The sequence below is a fragment of the Crinia signifera genome, chromosome 2, assembly GCF_055691185.1.
Source record: "Crinia signifera chromosome 2, ASM5569118v1, whole genome shotgun sequence".
NCBI lineage: Eukaryota > Metazoa > Chordata > Amphibia > Anura > Myobatrachidae > Crinia > Crinia signifera.
Genome location: NC_139218.1, coordinates 312,967,709 through 312,982,689, shown reverse-complemented (window position 1 = coordinate 312,982,689; position 14,981 = coordinate 312,967,709). Strand labels below are relative to the sequence as shown.

General features: G+C 42.2%; 1 protein-coding gene across 3 annotated transcripts in view; it reads right to left on the bottom strand.

Annotated features, from left to right (window-relative positions):
• The window catches only part of COG3 (component of oligomeric golgi complex 3), a 65,730-nt gene that overhangs the window by 33,065 nt on the left and 17,684 nt on the right, over positions 1 to 14,981 (bottom strand). For all 3 annotated transcript variants that reach the window (XR_014469746.1, XM_083168964.1, XM_083168963.1), the window contains exons 8-15: positions 14,252 to 14,332; positions 14,081 to 14,124; positions 13,379 to 13,505; positions 12,502 to 12,593; positions 11,884 to 12,023; positions 9,951 to 10,111; positions 8,502 to 8,610; positions 4,303 to 4,427 (exon numbers count right to left, since the gene is read on the bottom strand). Coding sequence is in view for 2 of the 3 variants with exons in the window: in XM_083168964.1 (XP_083025090.1) it covers positions 4,303 to 4,427; positions 8,502 to 8,610; positions 9,951 to 10,111; positions 11,884 to 12,023; positions 12,502 to 12,593; positions 13,379 to 13,505; positions 14,081 to 14,124; positions 14,252 to 14,332 (879 nt within the window). In the remaining variant the exon portion in view is untranslated. The remainder of the gene's footprint in view (positions 1 to 4,302; positions 4,428 to 8,501; positions 8,611 to 9,950; positions 10,112 to 11,883; positions 12,024 to 12,501; positions 12,594 to 13,378; positions 13,506 to 14,080; positions 14,125 to 14,251; positions 14,333 to 14,981) is intronic.

Genomic DNA, 14,981 nt, shown 5'->3' with positions numbered 1-14,981 from the left:
TTTAGGTTAAAAATCCATTTTAGCTCTTCCTTATTTATCAGTTTGAGGTAGTCTCCTCCTCTCCAGTTCTTGGTTACTATTTTTATCCCAATCACTGTAAGGTTTTTGGGGTTACAGTCATGTGTCTCTCTAAAATGTCTGGAGATGCTGTGTGTGTCTGAACCCTTTGCGATGTTCCGCATATGTTCACCCACCCTCACCTTAAGCTTCCTAATGGTTCTCCCTACGTATTGCAGCCCACAGGGGCAGCTAGCCAGGTATACTACCCCTGTGTGGTTGCAAGTTATGTGGTTATTGATCCTATATTCTACTCCTGTCACTTGAGGAAAAATTGTCGATTTTCTTGGTTGTTATTGTGTGGCTGGTGCAGTATTTGCATGATCCGCAGTGGAAAAAGCCTTTGCTGTCTTGGGTGGGTTCTTTTTGTCTGATATGGTTATGTGTCAGCTGTTGCTTAAGATCTGTAGATTTTTTATAGATGATTTTGGGTTTTGGTGGTAAGATGTCGCCTAGGGTCTCGTCCTCTAGTAGTAAGTGCCAGTGTCTCTGTAGGATTTTTTGAAATAATCTGTTGTCATCATTGTATTTTGTTATAAATGCTAGTTTAAAGTCTTCGTGTTGGTTTGTGTCTTTCGTTTTAGGTATGAGCAGAGTTTCTCTGTCTATTTTTTCTACTTTAGTGTAGGCCTCTTGTACTCTGTTTTCGTCGTAACCTTTGTTTGCGAATTGTGTGTTGAGGTCTTTTGCTTGGGTTTGGAAATCTGTCAGGTTTGTGCAGTTGCGACGTAGTCTTTGAAACTGACTGGTGGGGATGCTAGTGAGCCAATTGGGGTGATGTCCGCTTGTGGACAGATTCCTACAAACATACGTGAAAACCCAACAATCATACATAAAAGACACTACTGATATTCTGAGGACACTACAAACAATAGAATGGCAGGACAATTTTTGGTTATGTACAAGTGACATCACTTCCCTTTATTCTGTAATAGAACACGACCAAGGCATAGGAGCAGTACGACACTACCTAGAACAGGACGACGACATACCATCAGAGCAGACACACTTCATAACAGACTGCATCAGGTACATATTAGAACACAATTTCTTCTGGTTTAACAGTAATTACTACAAACAGACAACAGGTACCGCCATGGGCACCAGATTCGCCCCGAGTTTTGCGAACCTCTTCATGAGTAAGTGGGAGGAAGAGAATATATGGAGGGGTGGCGAACTCGGGACGAATCTGGTGCTCTGGCGACGTTACTTAGACGACATCATTTTCATTTGGAGTGGACCAAAGGAAGACCTCGACATATTTAACAATAACCTGAACAACAACAACAATAACTTAATATTCACTACACAATGCAGCCAAGAAACAGTTAATTTCCTAGACATTACCATATTCATACAAGACAGCAGAATTAACACTAAAACATATCAGAAACCTGTAGATGTCAACAGCTATATTTTATCATCAAGCGGACATCACCCCAATTGGCTCACTAGCATCCCCACCAGTCAGTTTCAAAGACTACGTTGCAACTGCACAAACCTGACAGATTTCCAAACCCAAGCAAAAGACCTCAACACACAATTCGCAAACAAAGGTTACGACGAAAACAGAGTACAAGAGGCCTACACTAAAGTAGAAAAAATAGACAGAGAAACTCTGCTCATACCTAAAACGAAAGACACAAACCAACACGAAGACTTTAAACTAGCATTTATAACAAAATACAATGACGACAACAGATTATTTAAAAAAATCCTACAGAGACACTGGCACTTACTACTAGAGGACGAGACCCTAGGCGACATCTTACCACCAAAACCATCTATAAAAAAATAAAAATAAATCAACAGATCTTAAGCAACAGCTGACACATAACCATATCAGACAAAAAGAACCCACCCAAGACAGCAAAGGCTTTTTCCACTGCGGATCATGCAAATACTGCACCAGCCACACAATAACAACCAAGAAAATCAAAAATTTTTCCTCAAGTGACAGGAGTAGAATATAGGATCAATAACCACATAACTTGCAACCACACAGGGGTAGTATACCTGGCTAGCTGCCCCTGTGGGCTGCAATACGTAGGGAGAACCATTAGGAAGCTTAAGGTGAGGGTGGGTGAACATATGCGGAATATCGCAAAGGGTTCAGACACACACAGCATCTCCAGACATTTTAGCGAGACACATGACTGTAACCCCAAAAACCTTACAGTGATTGGGATAAAAATAGTAACCAAGAACTGGAGAGGAGGAGACTACCTCAAACTGATAAATAAGGAAGAGCTAAAATGGATTTTTAACCTAAAAACCCTAACACCAAGAGGCCTCAATGTGGGCAATGAGGTGAGGTCCATTAGCACCACATAAAAAGCCCGCAGCATTTAAATACAAAGAAGGGCAACGGTGCCCATAACCAATATGGCGGCTCTAACAGTGTAGAATCGTGATTCCCTACACTCATTTCGAAACACATATTCAGACTGTTTGGACTCCCCCATAACAGAGACATTGTATATGATGCCAGTTGAAGCACATATACTCAAATATACGTTTAAAGACTATGAAAGAACAAAGAACAAGAACATCTAACATGGCCGACTGACAATCTTAAGACACGCCCTCAAGATCACCCTTTAAATACCCCCGGTCATCTCATGCAAATAACAGCAACTCCCTGAAGAAGGCCGCAAGGTCGACACGCGTTGGAGAAGACACATCACTTACCCTTCACCAAGCCTCCTCCGTGCAGCGGAGTCGAGCGCACGGCGTCCGGCCCGGGATCCGGTGACGCCGTCCTGTTTCGCGAACCGCCCCCAAGCCGTGAGACGCTGTGGGGAGCTACAGCAGACACAGGCAAGAGAGCCGACACCGAGGGACCAGAGAAGCAAGGTAAGCGTGCACCGCGTGGAGGACGGGACGCCAGCCTCCTGCGCCACGACTACCTCGCCAGTGGAACTTTGTGCAAACCGTTCCTGGAGACTTTGCCCCTTGCCCCCACTGCCCATCTACTCCTCTGTCCTGTCCTCAGCTGAGGTCCATCACCCCACCACCCCCTTCCCTCTTGCAATTTTCAGCTAATAAAGCTTATTGTTTTAAAACGTATCCATTGTACAGCTCATCACTCCCAATTGACTCTCAGGTTACGTATTTCCATCCTGCACAATTACTCAGTTCACCCACAGATAGCAGCATAATAGCGCAGGTCTCCATACCCCCTGTTCCCTCCTATTCAATTATAAGCCCTTTTTTCTTGCTAATTAAATATGCAGCTAATAAACATTAACCATTCCATTCTGGGATAGATACCTTAAGCTATGGGGTAAATCTTTCAAAGTGGCTGCATTAAGGGCCAGGAACCCAGCTAAACCCAGATTTCTGTTAGAGCTACGAAAAGAGGTGAACAGAAATGTGCGGGCTAGAACTGAAAAGCCCAGGAACTGCATTGACACTAATTCTATCTTCAAAACGAATTAAATCCATCCCTTCGAGTACTCATAACAGCTTCTAAAGCATCAGACAAATTCTTTGCTGCACCTAAACCGCTTGCAAATTTTGTTCAAATATTTGTCCCCAAATAAATTGTAAAAAAAAATATATAAAAAAATGAACACAATGAAAGATGGTATACAATTACTGGCTACAATATTTAGTTATGCATTTCCATTTGGTATAAATGAACCTAAATGCAACTATATTTTTAGTTATAAACAATCTGTAAACACCAAATGAACAATTTGTTAATTTGTTGAAAAAAATAATTTATGATGGCTTCCAGTACAATTATTAGTATTTTGAAAAAAAAAAAAAAAGCGGATTCAGAAATCAAAAACAGAAATCTATTTTCAACATAGTCATGTGACTTCATGATCTAATCAAAAACCACCCAACACAAGAAAGCTTCAAAAGTATAAGACATTTAATAAAACCTGTTTAATACTTTAAACCTGGAAATGTTCATTCACTGTCTGATTCACCCTATAAAATGGTCCCCCAGCCTCCTCTATCTCCTAAACACCTCAGACCTCATGTGATCAATCACAGCCAATATATGCTAAGCAGTAGCTTGCAGTATATCTCATGGTCACACTCTCATTTAACAATATTCATAATTGCCCAAAATATATTGGACATCACTTGCAGATAAATAAAAACTTCAATCTCAAGTTTACTTCCCATCATGCTTCAGTGATACAACTATACTCTGAAACACCACTAAGCAAATTTCAAAACCATCCCTTTAATTGGATTAATGTACCATATTGTGATAGTCCAACTTACATCAATACATCTGTACAGCTTGGAGAGGCACACCAGGGTCCTCCTAACAGTAGGGTACCACATGCCATGCAAATCAGCAGGGGAAACCGTATTCTGTGGCCTTAAGTTTAAAGATTCTGATGACCCTATAAAGAAAAGCAGAAAAATTATTCTATTGGTTATTAAAAAGTTAAAATAATCGCTGCACCGGGGGAAAAAAAGACATTCTCTCCCAATGGGTCTTCACAGACACCTTGACACTTAATTTACTAATGCCAAATATATTTACTAGTATACTTCCCTAGTCCACATGCATTGGCTAGAACGGTCTATTAATAAAAGTAATCCTGCTGAACAATTATTTACAGCTACAGTAATTGGTATTCACTATTCAACTGGAGTGCCGATTTTTTATCCTAGGTGAAAATGTTGAATTGTCGAAACACACATGGATCAGTGAATTCGCCACGATCCACATGTTTTCGCCACATTGCTAATGAAATTGCGGTCGCTTGCTGCTTTTTGAGGCATTTTTCACCAATGCCATTACATAAAAAAAAAAAAAAAAAGGCACTGCCGAAAAATGGCTTCAATAGCAAGCGAAAACGTCTGCAACTGAATAGTTGGGGGGCAGATTAGTTCCATTTATTTGCGCTTGTGAAAAAACAGAACTAATTGAATACCCACTGAATTAAGAAAAGAAAGACTAGTGTGGTGCACTCTTGGATTATATAAATTAAGCTCCACTAAATAGTTGAAGGACAACATAACTTTTATTGTGACTGCCACAAAATTCACATTGCATATAATTGTTTGTATAGTATATACACATTTCATATAGCTTATAAATATATAGTTGTTATTTGCGCGAAGTGAAAAAAGGTTAAAATAAATTATTAAAAGCGGTATTTTTACTGTAATGGTGCCCTTGCACTAGTCCAATTTGTACCGCTTTCAACCGATCACGACATATCGAACCGAGAAATCGGCTCAAAATGAATGTGTTTAACAACCCCTTCGGGTCCAATGTACAGTCCTGTGCGCATCTGTCCTGAGCTAGAGGTCAGACCTGCTGCCAGTCTGATCTCCGATTTGGGCACTCAGGCGGCAGGAAACGGGGTGCATGCAATACATTGCATGTGAAAGGACCGCATACGATCCTGCTGCCCGGGAAGGTCCGGGAATCCGCACGGATGGCCATACACTGCTGCGATATATCGCAGTAGTGTATGGGCATTTTAAGGCCGTGGCGTTGAATTATGTTTCATTATTTTTTTTATTCAAAGTGGTTGGTAATGCTAATTGAATTAACAGGAAATCCTTTTTAGGTTATTAATATATATTTAAATGTGTTTTAGTCTTCTTTTACATTTTGTTGTATGTTTGTTGGGTTACTTGCGGCTCACAGAATAGAAGTTGTTCAATCAATGTATTGGTCCATCACAGATGCATGTACAGGAGGGGCTAATCTAGACACAAAAACGAAACCCCCCAGCACTCTGCAAAGAAGCAGCAAATCCAATGACATAGGCTACAAAGTCCACGCTGGCACATGCAGGACAAGCACCTACCTATGGCACTACTGGGACCTGCCAGTTTGAATAAAGGTTCTTCGGTACTTGTTTAGTTTCATGGCGGCTCTTCCCAGCAGATCGCATCGTATGCAAAAAGCACATGCGTTTTGCATACGATTCGATCCACGGTGCAATTTAGCACACCCCCACAATCCACGTCAGCCCAAAGCGTGGCGTGGGGATGCAGTAAGTGTCCTCCCGTCCTGTTCATATCCCCACTATCCACTTCGGCGCGGAGTTGATTTTATAAAGTGTGGCGAGCGCAGTGAGCCACCGTGCCTGAAGCGTGGTGAGCACAGCGAGCCCTGCAAGGGGCCGCGGAAAACGAACCAAAAGCATGGCGAGCGCAGTGAGCCCCGCGAGGGGACATGGATTACTTGATGTGTATTCCGCGGCCCCTTGCCACGCTTTGGGCTCGTTTTAAGCGGACCCTCGCTCGCCACTCTTCGGGCTCGGTGGCTCGCTGCACTCACCACACTTTATAAAGTCAACTCCATGCCGATATGGATAGTGGGGGTATGAACAGGAAGTGAGTATGCGTACCGCTTCCCCTCGCGGGGCACACTGCGCTCACCACGCTTCGGGCTGACGTGGATAATGGGGGTGTGTTAAATCGCATCGCAGATCCAATCGTATGCAAATATCGCATGCGATTTACATATGATCTGCTGGGAAGTGCCGCCGTGAAACTAAACAAGTAGCGGTTCTTATGTCCCTTATTATTTTATATCCAAATGATTAGTGTATAGGCTGCAGCCAGTATGTTCCGCTGCTTTGCTTTTTCATTGTTGAAATTTTTATATCTTTATTGAAAAACTTATTAGCCGTTTGAGTGCTAAATTAATGTCAAAATAGGTGTGAAGCAAACATTTTTATTCATCATAATGACCTGTAGTGTTTACCTTATATAGGAAATATCTTTTTTCACAATTATTTTTAAAAGGTACATAACAAATGTGAGCGTTAAGAGTTATACAGGAGAAAACAGTAGAACAATCTACCTGAAATCTCTACTACTGTAAAACTACTTTGCAGAAAACTGCTTCTCGTCTCCTTCCAATTCCAGCCCTTGGACACTACTGGATAGGCACAATGCTATGACAATGCTTGACAAACTTCTGATTATTTTAATCTTTCCCCCAAGGCTTCTGTAATCCATTCTGGACACTCTTCCCAGCTGGACCTCAGTGACCTGGCCATGAGTTTCTGCCTGACACTTTTCTAATACTGCTGTAGGCTGGGACTCTATTCTGTGCACCCTGCTAACCACTGGACAACTAAACCATACACTGTGCACCACTATTCCTGGGAGCTGTGACGTCACTGGCACACCCGCGCAATGCATCCTTGGAACTGGGGATGCTGCTGAAGAGGGGTTCGTTGGGCGCCGTGGACACCAGGGGACGAGCCAAGTATAAATACAAGGTGTGTGGGGGAGAAAATAAAACAACAACCGAAAAAAAAAAAAATTCTGAAAACCTACGGTTATTTCCGTTTTGGGATATCCAATAAAGGATACCCAACCTGTATTGATATTACACTTTAACAATTCCATGTACTACCATCTATTGCTTATTGGCCATCAACGTTTAAACAAACAACATTCTCGTCACATCATCGCATCTTTAAAATGTCAGCGTTATAGATTGCTAACCCACTGGGTGAACTCTGGTGTCCATGCCCAAACAAGATAGCTAGGTATATGATTAGAATATTTCTATATTGCCTCTGAAGAAGTCAATTGAATCTAAGAAATGTGTTAAATGGTAATGTTAAAGTTGACGTTTTGCAGGTAGCATTCACCTTCCAAACAAAACGTATTTATCGGCATGTTGCTTTCCATCACATCACCACCACACATCTTTAAAGCCCCACATGGTTTGATAACCAGGCCAAGTGCCGAATATCTCTGCCAAAATTGTTGTGTGTTTTCAGCCTTGTAAGGCTTATTCACTTCTACACAGATTTCCTATGTTTTTTCTTTCTATTCGTAAGGCACACACTTCTTGTGCAGAAAGATGCGCTTCATGTGTTCTTGATGATTAATTTCTTCATAGCCACAAACAGCAATTTACACTTGAGCTATACTGAGTGAACATTTCCAAATGCCGTTACCATGGAAACACCACATCAAAACAGGACTCCACTACAGTTATGTGCAGTAGATGTTAAATGGCCTTTGTGGAGCATTTTTCACCCTCTTCAGGAGGAGATGGAGACTATTCCGAAAGATCTGCCCATCGATGCCTTTTCCTTTGTACAGTGGTATTGATCATAACATAACAAAAGAAAAAAATGCAATACCCCAGCATGTGCTTGTAAAAACTAAATATAAATCATGAAAATAAAAATCTATGCCTCCTAAACAGGGACAAGAACAAACCCTTTAGATATCATTATAGTGGCATTATTCTAAAGGAAATATGCTTTGAAGATCAAAGAAACAGAAGGGCTCTTCTCTATGGAAAAAAATGTACTTCATTCTGAAGTCAACACTGGGTAACGTTAAGCAAGCAAGACTCATTTAAAGCCAGGATTGGTTAGAATGGAATATACATCAATTTTTTTTAAGAATGAATACAAAGCTACTTCATTCTGTAGGATTTTAATCCTACAGAACCCATTTTAATCAAATTAAAAACATACCGCTTTTAATCATGTTATTGGCATCTGGATCCTCTAGGTGGACGTCAGAAAAAGAAGCTTCTGAAGACTGCAGCCTCTTCTGCTCCTCTTTCAGACTCTGTGCAATTTCCTGGGAACACAAGACATATTTTATAACGTCAGGCAATGATTTCATGGAAGGAAATAAATGAAGTGTACAGTATTGAAGAATATGGTCGGATACAGACTTGTACGCTATCCATCGTGTCCAAAGGTGGGGGCACTGCCCATATGCAGGACCCGTGCTGAGCATGTGCAGAACGGGTCTTGTGTCTCCATATCTAGTGCACTCTAAGCTCCAGCATGACTGACAGGCTCAGGGCATTTGGGGCGGAGACCAGGTCTGTTCTACAAAACATAGGTGTGCTGAAGGCAGTGCTTGCAGGTGCCGCAGATGTACTGGTCACGGCTGAGCATTTGAGACAAAAATCTGGATGTTACTCGGACGGACGATGATTACGCAAATAGTGGGTCACGGAAGCAGGCAGGGTGGTGTGTATTTACATGAGATGCCTCCTGCTGCATTGGTATATTAGCCCTCATATAATAAATATAATAATAAAAAAAATTGCAAGGTTCAGTTTGGAAACGCAGGAGTCCATTTTCGATTCTAGACAGGGGTCACTGACTGTCCTCTAGCCATAATGACTTGAGTCATCCAGATCTGTACACCTTTCCAGGTCTTCTGCAGTCAATAGGTCGACCAAGAGTGCTAACTATCAGCTTACCATCTAATATATACCCGATAGTAGCATGTGCTGCGGTTATGAAGTATCCAAGGTAGCTGGGGGTGGGGCGCTCAATGTGAATGCAGCACAATGTGCACCAACAGCCACTGCAATTAATCCTGCAGTGAAAAGCAGAAAAGGACTACTACCATAGCAGTGTGCGCATGCGCCGAGGAGCATACCAATTAAGTGCTATGACTATTACTCAGCATCTAAGGAAGGCGCACACTGAGGTGCACACACAGCCTGTAGTTTTTTTTAACCACACTCAGCTATCGGTTCTAAGACAACGTCTAGTTCAAAGGGACTCAATGAATATAAATAAGTACCGTAGCTAGGCTGCGCAGCTGTAACGTAACCTGTACAGTTATAGATCACTACTTTTGATATATCAATTATTTTGCCATTTGAATACCACTGGCACATTTACAAGGTACACAATAAATAGTATATGAAATCAAATTATTTTAGGGAACCCTTAACTGGATATCACTAATCTCTTTCCACCTCACACACATCCCTTATGAAAACAGCCAAGGCTTTATATTTGGGGTAAAATGCAGAAGTGTCCTTTTTTTTTGTACTTTCCTCAATTTCTTTAGGCTGTATGTACTTGCAACATGTCCGCGCCCAGAATGAAGAGCAGCCTGGCTGATCTGCAGTGCACTATGTCACACAGGCTACAGATACAAGTGGGTCATACCTCCATCATCTCCAGCTTGTCAGGATAGGCCAGATCTCCCGGGGCCGGTTTGTAACCCAGTATGTCTGTCTGGATGTATATGTGTGTACGGTACACAAGTCTCTCTTGTACATCTTCCAGCATCTGTTGCACCACAGCAGCAAAGGCACCAAGGTGATCAACTAATTACATAACAAGAAAGTTAACAGTCAGATTTAGAACTGTACATTAAAGGACAATTATAAATCTATGTGATTCAGGTCAGATTGCAGTGTTTTCCTCATCTGTTTTCTTCTACCAGGAAAATAATCGGTATCATCCACATCAGAAATAGAGGTTTGCACTAACAAAGCCCCTGCTAACTTAAATATCTGGAGACCCACAGTAACACATTTCCCTTCTGTTTATGACCTAACAGCCTTGTAGGTGGAGCAAAGATCTCTACTGCTCCAATCCATCATTTTGCCCAATGTATGACTGTTTAGACATCCACATATATACATAATAAGAAATACAAATAGACGCCAAAGTGTGTAACCATGTATAAAACATCTGCCAGTTACATGCTACCAACATTACTTTAGGGCTTAGGCTGTCAATGTAAAATTCTAAGCAGCACAATCTAGTTTTACGCCCTAATGTTCTCCATTGAAAATTTAAAGAAAGTACTGTATTGGAGTCTGTTTCTATTGCACATATGTGATCTAGAAACATCATATATTAACAAATATCTGATTATTGCCTTTAGATTATAAACGGCACCAATAAAATAAAATACTGAAGAGATTTTGCAGCATAATGTGTGTAAATAGCACCCTCTGTGGTAGCTACACATAAATGCAGCATTGTATATCTACATAAGTATAAATGTGTGTGTGTGTGTGTGTTTTCCCATGTTAACTCTTGAACGCTTTAACTAATTGTCTTCAAACTTTGCACACTACCTTATCATTTTAAGGGACAATCTAAGTTCGAAGATGGGCTTAATCGGGAGACCCCTTAAAAGTGCTGTCATAAAGGGTCCATGTTATTTCTGTTTTCATGCATTGTGATATGTCGTTCGAAAGCTTTTGACTTTCTGAATACAACCAGGGACACTGAGAGCGCCGATGGGCCCCGGTAAAAAATATGGATCTGGTCAACAGGGGGCGTGTAAAAAAACAGGCTGTTGCTGCCTCTCTCCCTTGCTCAGTACACGGCACTGAGCAGTGTGTGCTGAGCAGGGGAGAGAGACTGTGCTTCTGCAGCAGCCTCTGCTCTCTACTCCCACTGCCTGGTCTCTGAAGCGGGGGAGGGGGCACAGTATCCGGGGCCCTCCATCAGACCCGCCCCCCTCGATGGCACTGAATACAACACAATATACAGACTCCCTTAAGTGGACCCTTAACCCCTTGAGTGGTGGTTTTACTGGGGCAGGACAAACCTACCAGGGCAGGTTTGTCCTGCCCCAGAAATGCTTACCACAGAAGGGCCAGTCACTGCCATCTGCAGCTGTCCCTGCTCCCCTGGGACTGCTGCTGCTGGCTTCTGCTGTTTGGGGCCGCTCGGGGGAGCTTGGGAGCGCTCAGCCGTTCAAGTATTCCTGTCTTTGGATGCCACAACACAAAAACGGCCTAGCATGGCCGAACCTCCCTGAGCAGCACTGATCCTCACAGAGCCCCGACGGGGGCGGTGATGGGGAGTATCAGCAAGGGGGGGGGGGGGGGGGATGGTGGTGGGCCAGTGTCTCACCACTATCGTACATTTTCTTTGCAGTGGCATGCCCGTAAATTTCTCGGGAAAGCCTGCTCCTGCAGCGCAGCTCAGCCTGAGAAATTTCATGGCAGATCACCGATGGGGTTAAAGGCTTATAAGGGTCCATTAAATGAAAAACATTTTCACTTTACAAAACTTTTGAGAATTGCATAAGCATAAACTTTCCCCCGTCCGTAGCACGGGTCTTTGGACTAGTTACCATTATTTTGCACATGATCTTCAAGCATCTCAATTTTCAGTATGCCACAAAGTTCGGACAATGTTTCTAAGTGAATAACGTGAATGATCAATGGCCGCAAGACATCATATAGGGACAGACACAGTTTCTCCAGAAGATCACTGTAATCAAAGCAAAATATGAATTAAATTATATTTACATACATACAGCTTTCAGACACTAGCTAAACTGAGCTCACAAGTATGAAAAGCTGATGATTGCGGAGGCTCTGGCCATGTCCTTGAGTGCAAACATAAGAACTACTGTAGCTTGTGGTTGTTCACTCGTTTGATTTCCACATTAAAAATGCATTCATCTTCATTTAAAAAAAATTAAATTTACGGTTTAGGTGAACGACTTCATTTCTGGAAGTAGATGGATACCAAAAACTAGAACTACTTGACCAGTAAAGACTAGAACAAGTATTAATATAAATATCAATTCCTCTTGCTGATTAAGGACCGGATTCAGACAAGATTCAGTTACCCCAGAAGCAGTGCGATGGTGGGATAACTGCGCATGCGCTGCGATGAAGCTGCAGCTCTGGTCAGTGGCACCGGGCTAGGCACGGCCCAGAACAACACACAAATTATCACTTACTTTAATTTAACAGTTGGTTTGGAAAAAAATTCATTATAAAGCTGGTGTTCATCCTGACATACATGGACCATGAATGCGCAGCCGCTCCGTACCTACAACATATAAAATGCACATTTAGTCCCAGTGAACCTGTTCGATGTGATGTATATAATACACCTTTCCTTCGTTTCGATGTAACAGTAGCTGCCCAATTAGCTCTAACCATATAATTGCACTGACTGTACGCAGAACCGTGTACATCTGTGTGACCATACTGCTTCAATCCAAACGCAGTGGGCATTTACACCAGCCCTCAAAACTGGTGTAATTACATGAATGCGACACACTGCATAGTCAATAACTCCATCTGCATGCCCTCACTGCACTCTGGGTTCAATCAGTGACATTTTCTTTTCGTCAAGCAAAAAAAAAAAGCAATGATTCGCCATCCAGTATTCAATCACGTGTGTTTTCGCCCAAGGGCCAAAACAGATGTGAATTCGCCATAACACGTGGATTCATGGTAAATTTGACGATCCACATGGTTTTCGCCAGTGCTGGATTTTTTGCCCAGGCGAAAAATCAACACTAAGATTGATTAGGTTGAATCTAATTTCCCCTAAAATGGTCAAAAAATAGCTGACTTACTTTTCACCTGGTCAAAAATCTGGCAGACTGAATACCCCCCACCACCACCACCATTAGCCTACTTGCCAATGCCCCCTTACTACCCAATTGGGGCTATTTGGACAAAAACAGAACTGCGATGGAGAGGTTTAGGTTTCCAGATCATCTGTAGCTGTGTGCGCTTGGCTGTAGAGCATGAATTGGACCCAATTCTGCATCGGTCCGTCTCTCAATCTGAGTGTGGGTGTTGTCAGTCACATTCTATACTTACCAAGGCACAGTGATCCCTGTTGTTCTGGTTGGTTAGGTCAGTTATTGTGCTGGTGATACTTGGGCTGAGCAAATTGTCCCGCTGCTCTAGGTAGCACTGATGTATCTCTCCCAGTAGCAGCTGATATCTTTTAAACAATAATAAAAGAAGGAATCACTGGTGGTGAAGCTTGCAATATGTGGTTTATTAATTTGGTGCAATAGTGACAAAAGAAAAAGTATACAGATATTATTAAATGAACATTAAACTGTTTTAGAGAAATAGAGACTAATGCTTCCTCAATCCAAATAAACCGGTCTGGCCATAGTAACGGATCTCTGGTATCTACTAGGCAGCCACTCACAACCCCCATATTACATTTTATCACAGCCTGACTCTTCATTCCCTGTGTGATACAGCAGTCTCCTGCCCACCACATGTTGTATTCAGTTCCTGAGTGTTAGGTACAGACATCCAGGAAGTGACGCTGAAGCTGATACATGGTGCAGCTGCGGGATACTAATGCTGTGTACACACAGGGGCGATAGGGGCGATAGGGGCTATAATCGCTGGGAATATGGTCGCAGGCGACCATATTGCCAGTGATGGAAGTGTGCCCCGGCGATAAATCGCTAGATAATATGTAACACTGGGGGCATCAAGCACAGAAATCACAGTTTATAAGGTTCAGGAATACAGTTTAGCATTAATCACAATACTCACTCCGGTATCTTCTCAGATCGCTGCTCCATTTGTTCTATTAGTGTCTATAGAAACAAAGAATTATTGTCAATAAGAAAAGTAGTGTAAAATCAGTATATGCCTGTTTTACACAGTATTTCACAACTAGGACACTAAATAACAAAGATATGTAATGAGCTAAATTATACCTACCCTGACCTTCGGAGCTGCTGCTCGAAATTTGATATAGAATAGTGTGAAAGCATTGTCAGAATATTGTGTATTCGAGGAATCCTGCCAATAAAGGAAACATGGATTAAGTTACTATTTGCTAGTTTATAGTAACATTGTGCAGCCTAACGTTTTGTAAAAATATAGCTTTTGAGATAAGCAAGCCAGTCTAAGCATTGTGTTTCACACGTTGGGAGTCTATGTAATAAGCCTTGGAGAAAGATAAAGTTGAAGGAGAGACAGTGCCAGCCAACCAGCTCCTAACGTACAGGCCGTGTTTGCAAAATGACAAGTGCTTGTTGGTTTGTTCTTCATACCTCTCCAAGTCTAAGTACATAGACCCCTTTTGCCCCTTAAAACAGTTTTACAATACAGTACATCATTTGGCATACATATAAAGACTGCCAAAGATTTTGGTTCAAATCATTTGGTTGGACAATCCTCTTTCTAGAAGATACACAGTGACAACATCAAGAATTCCTGAAAAGGTGAAAGCTGCAATGATCTACATCAGGGGTGGGGAACCTTTTGTGTGCCAAGGGCCATTTGTATGGGGGGAAAATCCTTCGAGGGCCATATGTAAAAATGTATCTTACAAATTGTCCTGCAGCAGCCGCCCACGCTCTGGCGGCTGCCGCTGAATAGGACTGACAGTCTCCGGCTGCTGTTGATTAAAAGGAATCTTGAGAGAACTACCGACCTTTCCCCTGTA